The 12,096-nt window shown below is 49.7% G+C and overlaps 1 protein-coding gene across 1 annotated transcript in view; it reads right to left on the reverse strand.

Annotated features, from left to right (window-relative positions):
- SLC5A11 (solute carrier family 5 (sodium/inositol cotransporter), member 11) overlaps window positions 1-12,096 on the reverse strand; it is a 16,115-nt gene that overhangs the window by 1,527 nt on the left and 2,492 nt on the right. Inside the window, exons 2-14 of the mRNA XM_009329954.1 lie at window positions 10,880-11,056; window positions 9,883-9,954; window positions 9,011-9,115; window positions 8,696-8,755; window positions 8,083-8,187; window positions 6,554-6,659; window positions 5,640-5,720; window positions 5,007-5,212; window positions 4,054-4,189; window positions 3,181-3,288; window positions 2,633-2,783; window positions 2,229-2,397; window positions 1,188-1,424 (exon numbers count right to left, since the gene is read on the reverse strand). Coding sequence (XP_009328229.1) covers window positions 1,188-1,424; window positions 2,229-2,397; window positions 2,633-2,783; window positions 3,181-3,288; window positions 4,054-4,189; window positions 5,007-5,212; window positions 5,640-5,720; window positions 6,554-6,659; window positions 8,083-8,187; window positions 8,696-8,755; window positions 9,011-9,115; window positions 9,883-9,954; window positions 10,880-11,011 — 1,668 coding nt within the window. The 5' untranslated portion in view covers window positions 11,012-11,056. The remainder of the gene's footprint in view (window positions 1-1,187; window positions 1,425-2,228; window positions 2,398-2,632; window positions 2,784-3,180; window positions 3,289-4,053; window positions 4,190-5,006; window positions 5,213-5,639; window positions 5,721-6,553; window positions 6,660-8,082; window positions 8,188-8,695; window positions 8,756-9,010; window positions 9,116-9,882; window positions 9,955-10,879; window positions 11,057-12,096) is intronic.

Here is a 12,096-nt window from a genome sequence, read left to right on the forward strand (position 1 = left end):
AAAGAAAACTGCTTTCATGGTTGTTTCAAGGACTACCTCAGCAGTAGAGCAGCCTGCAGAGAGAATACTTAGAGGGGCTGAAATCTGTTCTCCCGCTCTGTTGGAGCAGGTGAACAGCAAAGTGCTCAGCTGGTAACTACGGAAGCGACGGCTACCACCGGCACGTTGGGTTTAGCTTTGTCTGGAACACGGTAGCTGTTTGTACAGATACACTCTCTGAAGGATGGCATTCTTCACTCTCTGTTACTGAGGAGGAGACATTTCTGCACGGGACCATCACTGGATGCAGACTGAGAGCGGGTCAGTGAAGGGAGCAAAAGAATGGAAATTGTGGCCAGGGAGGAATGATTCAAAGAGCTGGGGTTGCTGAGAGAAGAGAAGACAGGGGGGAAATATGGTAGTTTTCTTCAAATACGTAAAAGACTCATTAAAGAGGAATGTTCTCAATATCAACGACAGGGCGGACAGGAAGGGATGAGCACAGCATGAAGCTGGAAAGATTCAGGCTGGAGATGAGGAAAAACTGCTAGCGGAAGGGCAGGTGAGCTCTCGATTTGATCACACACCTCCCTGGGCATTCTCCCTCTCTGGGGACTTTTAAGAATAAAAGTTCGCCAGGTCTTTCAGAAATACATCAGGTTAGTCCTGTCTCGAAGCAAGAGGATGCGTTGGCTGTATGATTTCTGAAGGTCCCTCTGGCCCTTCTTTCTGCTATTAATGTTTTTCTGTAGCCTCGGTATGTCTATTGAAAACAGTCAAACTGGCACAAACCTGTTCCAGAGGAAGTGTGCTCTCTGCCCTTGATTTCTCTTTTCTGCGAGTAAAAATGGTTCCTCACTAAATTAGTAAGAGAGTTGATAAAGATGACCCAGAAGCTGGAATTTCTTGGAAAATAGAGGGAAAAAGCTAATTTGTCATGGATTAAACAGACATTTGAAACTTAAGAACAGCTCTTGGTAGCATCTACTGTTGACCAGTTTCCAGGGTGGGACTCTGGATTTATGGGACCAAAACCTTACATGGCAGCAGGGTGCTGGAGCAGAGGAGGGATTGCTGTTACAGGTTATTGCAAGTGTGGTCGTAAATAAAGAATGAATGGAAGCTTCCATTTCTAGATTATTTATCCCCACGTTATTCCCATGGCTGTAGTGTGGGGCATCCTGGACACCATTTACAAATAACAAAAGAAATCTGAAGGGGTGACGCACCATTTCTTCCGAGGGGGGTTCTGTGAGCATGCTCACGACCAGCACAGTGAGCGTGGAGATTGCGGCCAGGACCATGGAGAAGTAGAGATAGTGCATGTACTTCACCACGCCTGGTCGGAGGTCGGTCTCGCCGCACTGGGGCTCTGGGTAGATGAAGTCCAGCACCAGCCGAATGACGCCCAGCAGCAGCCCGATCACCAGGCCCCAGAACGCGCCCTAGGAAAGGAAGGGTATTCTTTTTTGGAGCAAGCAGCGTGCATCCACCCAGGCTCCAGGGCTATACCCATGTTCTCGGGCTATAAGCTGGCCAGGCTTTCTCCTGGCTGTTTTTTTGGTGGGCTTCCCTCTCCTCCCTTTTCTGCTCTTGCTATCTAGGTCTGCCAGTCCTGTTACAGTAGCCTGCTACCTCTCCTCCATGGGGTCAAATGGATTAGTCATTTTGGTATGGAGGGGAAGGATAACATCTTATGCCAGAATACTCTGAAGAGTGATATTTGTATCCTAATGGTTGCCTTAACCCTGGGGGGGCTGACAACTGCTCTCCGCCTAACCGAAGCCCGGTTTGGGAAGACTTTACCCTTTACCCAGCACCAGCCTTTGTGGAGAAACTGGAGGTTTTGGACTCCTGATGCCGGTTGGTCTGGCTCCTTCACTCTCTGGGCTCACTGTGCCTTCTGTAGCCCCCCCGATGCAGATAATACAAGTCCATGAAATAAACAAGCTGCTGGCTAATAAGCCCCTAACAGGCTTCAAGATTTCTGAAGGACACCCTGCAAGGGAGCGATGCAGCCATCTCACTCCTTCTGAAATGCCAGTGGGTCTTTGAAAAACAGCAGGAGTTGCTCCCTCCTGTGTGGGTGATGGTTGCTTGGGTTGTGCAGAGGTCTGGGTGCATTCGTTCTCCCAAACGCTACAAGAGGCGGCAGAACTGGAGCCTGGGGTGGTGGTTGGAACTGCAGGACTCTCACGAGGACAGCAAGGCCACAGAGGCGACTGTGCTGAGCACAGCAGAGCCATTACCTTTTCATTCGCTCTTTTCCAGAAGCAACCCAGTATAAAGACCATTGCCACGGGGGGCTGCAGGTAGGAGCTGATCGACTGGATGTAAATAAAGAGCTGCCCCCCCTGGCCAGCCTGTACCAGCGGGATCCACAGGATGGAGACCACAGTGAGCAGCAGCACAAAGACCCTGTGCAAGAAAAAGATGCCGTTACTGTTAGTTCAGACCATTCTTTCCCGATGGCTCAGCTTGCAAGACTCCGACTGAGATCTCTCGTAACCGTAAGGCCTCCGCTCCAGTCCTCCACCAAACCTGTGCAATAGGAAGATACTACGTGTGTGCAGGGGCAGCAGGCTGCGCGGTGTGCCGAGATGTGCCGAATGCTCAGGCTCTGATACAACACGCATGTCCTAGTTCTTCCTACCTGCCAACGATCATGAGTTCCCACTCGGAGCAACGAGGACGGAAGTGTTTCCAGAGGTCCATGGTGAAAATGGTGCTGGCACTATTAAAGATGGAAGTCAGGGAGGACATGAGAGCTGCTATCATCACTGACATCATCAGGCCCCTGAGTCCTGGAAACAGAAGGAGAAGTACAGCCGCCCTGAGGAATCCCCAATAACCCCACTGTAGGATGCCCTCAAATTCTTCTTTGAACTAGAGCAGGCTTTCAAAAATGTTTTTAGCCCCGATTTTAAAGTGGCAGTGATAGAGAGGTGTTAACAGTTGATTCTCATTGTTAAACATCTGCGCTTTATCTCTTGTCCAAATTTGGCTGAATTAGACCTCTGGATACTGGATCATCACCCATCTCTCCTGTTGCATGCTGTCCTTTGCCACTGTCTCACCAAGCCCAACATAAAGCCCACTGAAATTATAGTTGCAGGGTATTTTCCTCTCTGAACTTCTCTCACAGATGCCTTTTGGCTGGTGCATACCCATCAGCGCCAGCGCTGTTACCAAGCTCCTTACCTACAGGCAGAAGTTCTATGACCAGCTTAGGATAAGCAATATCAGAACAGCCAGACGGGTTGCCACAGATTTTTCGGCAAATTTCCGCATCTGCACAAGCCACCAGATCTAAAATAAGCAGGGGGGAGCGAGAGGCAGTATTCCGTAGCCACAATAAGCCAATATATCCAAACAAGTTAGTCTACTGAATGTTTTACACTGCTTTCTAAATGAAATACTGGATATTGGAAAGCTTCCAGCAAGTAACGCAGGACTATCCCAACACGACGAGGTAAGGGCAGCACTGGGCTTCCCTGTTTTCCCTTTTTTCCCTTCCATGCAAAAGATACTACCAGTATAGGTAGCCGACCTGCTTTGCATGTCTAATTCTTCTCTAGGAATGTTGCTCCCGTGAGGACTAAGGCTATCCACCAACCTCTAGCACACACCCTCACGGCCCGGCACATCCACACGTTCCCGCCCGGTGAGCAGTTTACAACATTCAAGGTGGTATGTCAGGATTACTCCGAGTGCCTCAAACTTAAATTGCAGGAGGAGTAACATGCTGGGTGCAGGAGGGGCCTAAGTGCATGATCAAAACGCAGAGCAGCTGCGGGTAGCAAGGTCGGAATAGACCGGCACAGCTGGTGTGAGTACGGATGACGGCCAACGGCTCTAGCACACGGAGCAGTGCGTTGTGCAATGTGTGTCTGGGGTCTGCTGGAGGAGGATGGGCATTCTCCAGCTTGTAACTGGAAGAAAATTTCTTCATACTGTGGGCGTTTGATGCAGTGCAGCCTTTTAACTTATTCGGTAAAGGCTGTTCCAGCTCCATAGAGTAGGCACAACCAGTAACGATAAATAGAGGGAACAGATCTCTCCTTCAGCACTTACCTGGGAAGAGAATCCGGCTGATCATGCCCGGCATTACCATCATAAAGAGGGGCAAAATTTTCAAGTAGGAGGTCATCAAGGAGCCTCCTTTGGCATGGGAGAGGTTTTTAGCAGCAAGGGACCTCTGAACGATGACCTAGAAATTAAGAAATGTGTTTGGTCTGCTGTCAGCAGAGAGGAGCTAGCTGTAGATGATGTGATACCGATTGCATTCGTGTGTATACTTTGTCCTCCTCTAGACTATTGAAATCTTAGAAGGGTGAACACAGACCTTGGCTGTAGCTTTATAATTCTTGCTTCAGATCCTGAGTACCTTACAGAAACGTAGGTTTCTGACAGGCACTGCTTGTGTCATCAAATCTGAGCCTTGCTTCTGCAGTATGCTGTGCTGCATAATCCATTCCTTAAACTAATCGTACTCAGGCTTAGAATTTTATTTTCTTCTTCTGTTGGGGGCTTCCCTGGCCCGATGGCTAAATCTGGCCAGTTCAGCAGTCCTCCTGTCAAAGCAGGACAGAGTCTGAGGCAAGCAAAATGAGTTAAATAAAAGAGTACTACATGAACATCAGGAGGTTGCTTAGGGCTTCAGCCTTGCTGGCTCTGATGTTGTCGCTAGGAGGGATGGTAATCAGAGCCCTGGAAAGTAGAAGGAGTGAGTTCACAGGTGATTCACAAGAAGTGAAAGGCATAAATTAGAAAAAAAAGTCATCTTTGCAGACTGGGATTAACTCATACATACATTCTCACCCCTTTTTATGTTGAAATGATTCCCAAAACTTAGTTGTGCATATCAAGTTTTGCAGCTTTAGGATTGAAAGCGTCAGATTTTACTGAATTCCCATCAGAAATAGTAAGCCAGTCCAGGCGACGTTGCAAACCTTAGGTTCGTAATCCCATTCAAACCACCAGTCACATGTTTTTGAAACCGATCAAAGAAATAAGCAGTAACCCACCTGATCTGTACACCAGTACCACAGGGACGGGATGGTCATTCCCACCAAAACCCCCGGCCAGGGAAGGTCAGAGTTAACAGGGTCTCGGAAAATGTGAAAAGCATCTTCTCTTGGCAAGCCGCAGCTACTGTTTTCCTTGCGGGTGCTGGGAATGGCATCAAAGTATTTTGTCTGCAAACCTTCAAGACCGCCAACTTCAACAAAGCCTGAAATAGGTCATGAGAAGCAGTTATCACATCTTCCTCGGTCGGCACTCTGATTTTCAGTCTCTGTAGTTTGCTGTGGGTGATCCTCCACAAGTATTCTTTAAAATCAGAAGCTATTGACTCCAACGCTGTGCTGGGGGATAGCATAACGCTAAAACCGCTGGCGAGAGAAGGTGCTTGTTCATCTATGGTGTCGCTTCAGAACATATTTCTTTAGAGATTTTTCAGGGAGCACTTATGCATTTTTACCACATAAAGAACTGCTGTAAGGTTATTTTGTATAGGCATATATTCCAACAGGAAAATACATAGAAAGCAGTTCCCAGAATATCAGCTGTGTAATCAGTTGTAATGATCCAGCTTGTTCGTAGTATTTGGTAAAGCTTCTATCATAGTTTTAGTAATAAAACCCCAAGGAAACACTCACTGAAGACCATGAGAGTCACAGCCCCGATCAGCATAATGAGGGTTTGCAGAGCGTCTGTGTATATCACAGCTGCCAGGCCACCTAAGAGAGCAGAGAAGCAGCAAACTGTGGGAAACCGGGTTTGTTCTGTGGTAGCATCTCACGCTTTGCAAAAGTTTTTGACAAGCAGTGTAAGCCGAGCCCCGTGCCTGGCGGGCTGGCGTGTTCTGACCATGTTGGGGGGCAGTTCGGCCAACTCCTGTGCATGATACTTTGGCTGAAATTTCTCATGTTTTGAATCATAATGAGTCACCATTTTATCACTAAAAAGCCAAAGTCCAGTATAAGTACTTCTACGGGAAATACATGGAAAAGCTCCAAAACAAAGCCCAAGCTGAATAAGGAGGAGTAAAAAAAAAAAAAAAAAGGACGGGGGGGATCTTTATAAGCAACATCACTCGGGGTGAGCACTGGGAAAGGAGCAACCTTTATTTGTTTGGGATTTGCTGCTTACTCCATGCATGGCTTTTTTCCATTTGGCCACTCATAAGCCCTGAAAGGGCACCCAAGATTGACAAGCTTTCCGCATTACACAGCTCATTGTTATGTTAATCACTCATACCTCCAAAAAGCCCAGAGAAAGAATGTATTGTGCAAATGCCTCAAGCATAGCTGCTTCTTAAAGCAGAACTGACTTGCGTCCATACCTGCTATGGCCTTATAAGGGGTATTCATTTACTCTTACCTGGTAATTTTCTCTTAACAGGCAAGTTATCAGTTGCTCCCCCCCCCCATTATCCATTCTCATGACAAAAACAGATTGTATGGGAAACGCAGGACTCCTGTCACAAGCACGAGGATGCATGGTGCGTTGCGTGAACGCACTCAGCTCACTAAGCAGGATCTGTGGTATGATCTGAAACTCAGCCACGTACCCGCAACAGTGTAAACGGCTGTGATTGCCAGCAAGCCTACCACGGCGATATAGAGGTCCCAGTGTAAGGCTTGCTGAATGAAGAGGGCCCCAGCATACATATCGACCTAGAGAAAAAGGATAGTTATCACCGTTGCGATGATGATATTACCGAGCCCCTCTAAGCTGGTAGTGCCAGGGAGCATGAACATTTAGCTGACCAAGCTGCCTCCTTTAGTGGGACCGGTCTGGTTTGTTACTGCTCGTGACGCCCCGGCTCCCTGCAGCATCTTCTCCACGTGGCACATCCCTCTGCAGCCCCAGCTCCTGCCTCCTGTGCATTAGGACCAGGCTCAGTCCAGCGTTTAGACAGTTTATTATTACCGGCCATGGGGGGACAGGGAGGGCGAGGATGAAGCTGTCCCAAGAGAGGGGGAGCACGCACAGCGCTCTGTGAAAAAGACATTTGGGTGGGGCGAGCTCATCTCTTCCCCGGAGCACCAGCGAGCTGGGTGGGGAGAACTGTGCTGGCCAGGGGACCGGAGCACCTGCGGTGCAAACCTCCCCGGGGTGCCTCGGCCTGCCGCCAGCCCCAGCATGGGTTTGCCGTAATGCGAATTCCTCCCTGCTGACACGGTGACAGCGAGATAATAAGGAAGAGTGTCCTTGGGGCTGGGACCCAGCCCTGACCAACTAGCTCTGCAGCTACGTGAAAACGCTGCATTTTAGGAGAGCTTTAGGATAGGCAAACTGCAGACCATAGAATGACAGACGGGTATAAAAGCATCTGAACGATCCATTCTCTCTCAGGAATTGTATTATCAGACATTTGCATCAAATGGTTAGTTTTTTCTAGAGGAGAACCTGAGCCTAGCTCCTCAGTGCCACCTGAACCCCGTGACTAGCACCCATTTCAGAGGGGACACAGGCAGGCGTCTGTCAGACAGCATGTCCCACTTTGGCCCCATACGTAGAGGAAAAACACCGGCAGGGACTTGTCTGATTTCACAGATTCATGCGCTGCTGCACGGTTAATAAACAGCTAGTGAGGTGTTGCGCAAGGGTTGATTCAGTAATTTATTCAAGGCACTACATCAAACAAGCGTAATAGATCACTAAACTCTTTTCACCTAAACACATACCAACTCCTACGTTCTTATTCATCCTGCACATAACAGCATTTGGTGTCTGCGCAGGCAATAAATATGCAAAGGGAAGAAACTGGGTAAGCTGCCAGACGAACAAGATCTAACAACAAATGCATCCACACTCACAACTCAACTTTTCAACGAACTATTGCTCAGGACATTGACACCAAGCTTTCCCTCCTACTGTAGCAAACATTCAGATGCTTAATGGGAAAAAAAAAAGAAATTACTCTTTTTGTGTAGGTTCTCAAAACAACTATAGTCTATCTTCCTCGGGTATTTTGATAATACACCCTTTCCTGCTAATATAGGGAAGGGCCAGTAGCTGCATTTCTCAGCCTCGCTGATCAGCGCGTTTCCAAAGTGAATTGAATTCAGTCTGTTTCCATTTTTTTCTACTCACTGATATTTTGGTGAAGATATAGATGAACAAGTAGAGAATCGCCAGGAACATCTGAATTCTTTTGCCTCCAAAACGTTTCCGCAAGTACTCAGGCATGGTAGTAACCTATGCAAGAGACGTGCCGTCAGAGAAGGTGGTACGCAGTCGCTCCTGCGAATTGCAGAGGGCTCACCCGCAGAGCCGGTGTGGGCGGTTTGCGCTGGTAGAAGACCAGAACAGCCCTGCCAGTTGCACCATGCTGGTGTTTGGTTCTCAGCTGCCTACTTAGGCCAGCACACAGCTTAGCAAGTACTGACTTTGCTATAATGTCTGACATAAGGCTCACTATAAACTGTGATATGAGAGCCTCCGTCCATCTCCTCAGGCGATGGAGCAACTCTACTCCATTGCCAGGGGTAGCGGAGCAGTCTGACCCCCACACCCAAACCCTCAGTGCTGTTCCCAGCTCTCGTCCCCTTTAGCCCAGGCCACCAGAGCAGCCGGGTGCACCACGGCTCACGCCCCCCCTTCCAGAAGAAGCACGGGTGCAGCAGGAGATGGTTAAGCACATGAGCCAAACAGGTGGTTTAAATACCAGCAAATCATTGATGGACACAACATCCCATCTACTTACTCCTGCTGCTATGTAAATTGGAAGGAATAGCCAGGCCAGCACCAAAACACAAAACATCCCCTGCAAAGCAAACGGAAAGGGAGGTCAGCGATGCTGGCCAAGGCTGTGATCGGGTGGATCAATGGGGACACGGGGACTGGGTTATCCCTCAGGGGCCTCAGACCCCCAGCAGCTGGTGGTGACTTCTAGCTCACGCAGCAGGAGCCTGAGCCTTTGGAGCTGCCAGACCTATATACCCTTGTGTGGCGACTCGGTGGTGTTGGAGTTGCCCTGTACAGGACAGAGACGGCTACAGAGCCGCCGCGCCACACTCACGTTCCACTCGTAGGCTGTTGCAGCAATTCCCGAGGCGGCTCCCGACCCAGCCAGGCCGATGAAGTGGCCGCTTCCAACGTTGCTGGCAAACAGGGATGCGCCCACCTGGAGAAAGACAGGAAATCGGATCCGGCCTTGGCACAAGGCGCTGTTCCCAGCCTGGTGATGGACAAAGGGGTAAACAGAGTAGCTTGGTACGGCAGTGCACCTCCCCCCAGTGGATTCCCACCATGGAGGTTACACAGTGATGCTGTTCCCCCACTCACGACTATGGGGGAGAGGAAATCTTCGTCACCCTCTGCCACCTTATTCTTTTGCCTGCATGTTCAGGGGCTCCGGCACCTCCCTCCAGCTTCTTCCATCACTCGCTGCCTATCGCTCATTTGTGGGCATGTTTAGGACCATCCTGCTTCCAAAACATTGTCTCTCGCGGAGAAGCAGGGCAGAAGGTGGAGGTACCAAGCAGAAATGTTATGTCATCAGGTTCTTACATTAGTACATACTGACTCACCAGACCAGCGCAAATGAAATACCCCACCTAGCAGACTGGCTCAACGTAAAGCTGCGTCCGCGATGGTGACCACCCAGTGAGTTCTGGAAATCTCCAGATCAAAGCATGCAGAACCAGACAGGCTTTGCGAGCGGGCTGGCTCTCGCGGGGGCGCAGGGCTGTGGCAGGTGCCCTGCAGCAGCTCCGCTTCCCCAGTCTCAAATATGGGAAAAAAAGCCAGTATTGTAACTGGGTCTTTGCAAAACATGGAAGTAATTTTTTTTTTTTTCTGTTTGGAGAAACAAGTTCTGCTTGGACAAAAGCGCTTTTCAGTCTTGCTGTAGCCTAGGGGCACAAGCAGGGTAACGATAAAGATACTTACAGGCCACCAAACCATCTGTCCTCCAGCTAGAAAGTAGCCTTTTACAGTGCTGCGCTGCGTCTTCCACATGGACTGGGAAAGCAGAAAAGCAGAACACAGGTTTCAGCAATCATTTCAGTTGCCGCTCGGAGCAGCACCAAGCGATTTTCCCAGCGGAAGACTCTGTACTGTCATCGGATGAAAGTGAAGGGTTTCTTGAAGGACCTGCGGCTGCTGCTGGGAAATCCTGGGGGACGAGAGAGCAGCAGACGAGGGAGGGGACTGGCCAATGCTGTAAGCCACGCACAGTTTTCTATTATCTCAGCATCCTGATTAAATATTTTCTGTGATAAGCAAACTAAATCACCTTAGATCCGTGAGGAAGACAAGCAGTTTTGGACAAGAACTGCGGACATCCCTAGTTATTAGGCGCAGCCAGGGGAAATGCTCAGCATTGCACGTATTGCTCGTTGACTCCTGTTCTTTAGAGATTTCAGATAGTTTCATGCAACACCATGAGAGTTATGCACCACGTTTGAAGGGAGCGACTATTCATCTCTGCCTTATGACAGCCAGATTGTGCTTTTGCTATTACAAAAGCCATGCCAAAAGGATGTCCTTCTGCCTTAATTATATATGAACAGTATTTTTAATTTACGGAATCTGCTGTCGAGACCACTGCGGACAAGCACAGGTGATTTATAGGACAGCAATTCCTTCCTGGATGAACAAAACATTATTATTAGCAATACTTTGTACTCAAATGACCTCTTCCTTGCAAGGGTTCTCAAAACCTTGGCAAACACTAGAGCTGAACAGCTCTCCTCTGGAGCAGCGAGGACACTTCCCCAGGCTGAAGTGAGGAAAAGGACCTGTAAACTCTATCTTTCCGCTTGTTCAGTTGAATCCAGTGAAGTGAGGCCGGATTCAAGCCAAAATAAAATAATTTGAGGCCCAAACAGCCATATTTTTCAGTATAACAGGGCACATACGAAAGCTTTTAACAGTATCTGCTTACCCACAGCCCAACCGCAAGGACAAATAGGAAGTACAGCACAAGAACAGCAATGTCTATGGAGTCCAGCGTCTTCTGGGGAAACACATCCCACGGGGGGGTCACAGAGGATGGCGTGCTGCTGGTGGTCTCCATGATTTCTTATGCAGGCCGAGTGCTTCTCTGTCTTGATGCATATATCTGTTAAAAAATGGGTTACATGGTTAGGAGAGGATGTGGCAGCACCGTGAAAGTGTTGACTGTTTCTTGAATAATTCAGGGGTTATCGGCTCTTGTGGCTCTGGCTGCGGTGCTGCTTGTGCCGGAGCTGTGGAGAAGGCTCCTGTCTCTGGCATTTCCCTTCATTCGTGGCTCCCTTTCTGTGCTGTGAAGGTGCTGCCAGCAGGCAGGCCAGCTGCGGGTTGGTCAGATTTCCTTTGCAGTGGATAATTGTCTAACTGGTGGAGAAATGGGCTCATTAGAGAGGAGGTGTAAATAGCTGAAGTAGCTGGAGGAAAGGACAGCCGGTGATGACAGCCTGCGGGTCCCAGTGCGGCAGCACTGCGGGACTGGCCTTGGTGAGAAGCTGCTGCCAGAAACGTGCCCGTGACGAGCCACCAGGATGTGAAGACACGTGAACTGCTCCAGCGGCGGTGGCATTTTCCTCCTTGGCCACAGCAAGAGCTCGAGCCCGGGTGCAGAGAGTGCTTGGGTCTCCTCCTGAGTACGGCTGACTTCCCTTATCAGGAATGGAGGCTGGCAGCGTGTCGCCGAGCAGAGGGATGGACGTACCCTCTGCCACACTGGCGCGGGCCGGGGCGGTGGGGATGAGCAGCAAGTACCGCCGGTAGACGGTGCAGCCGTGTGGAACCGGCACCAAGCGGGGGAAGAGCTGGTGTCAGAGCTGGGACTCCCTCCTGCACACCGGCCCGCAGAAGCATTTCCTGCGGGTGAGATACTCATGTGCTTCCCACAGGAATAAAAACTCATTTTCTTGTCCAGAAATGCCTGACAAGGAGATGTGGCACCACTGAGGGACCCCTGCAAGGGCTCTCTGGAGCCCTCCGGAGTGCCCCGTGGTGCTGGGCTGCTGCCCTTTGGAAGAAGAGGCAGGATAAAGTTGACGCAGGAGGGTTGGTCGGGTATTTGAATTAATGCAGATCCTCCTCATTTCCTCCTCCTCCCCTCACCCAGGCTTGGCCCCGCTTTGAGAGCAGGACAGGGGGCGAGTGGCAGCCCCA

The sequence above is a fragment of the Pygoscelis adeliae genome, unplaced genomic scaffold, assembly GCF_000699105.1.
Source record: "Pygoscelis adeliae isolate BGI_AS28 unplaced genomic scaffold, ASM69910v1 Scaffold508, whole genome shotgun sequence".
In the NCBI taxonomy this organism is placed as follows: Eukaryota; Metazoa; Chordata; class Aves; order Sphenisciformes; family Spheniscidae; genus Pygoscelis; species Pygoscelis adeliae.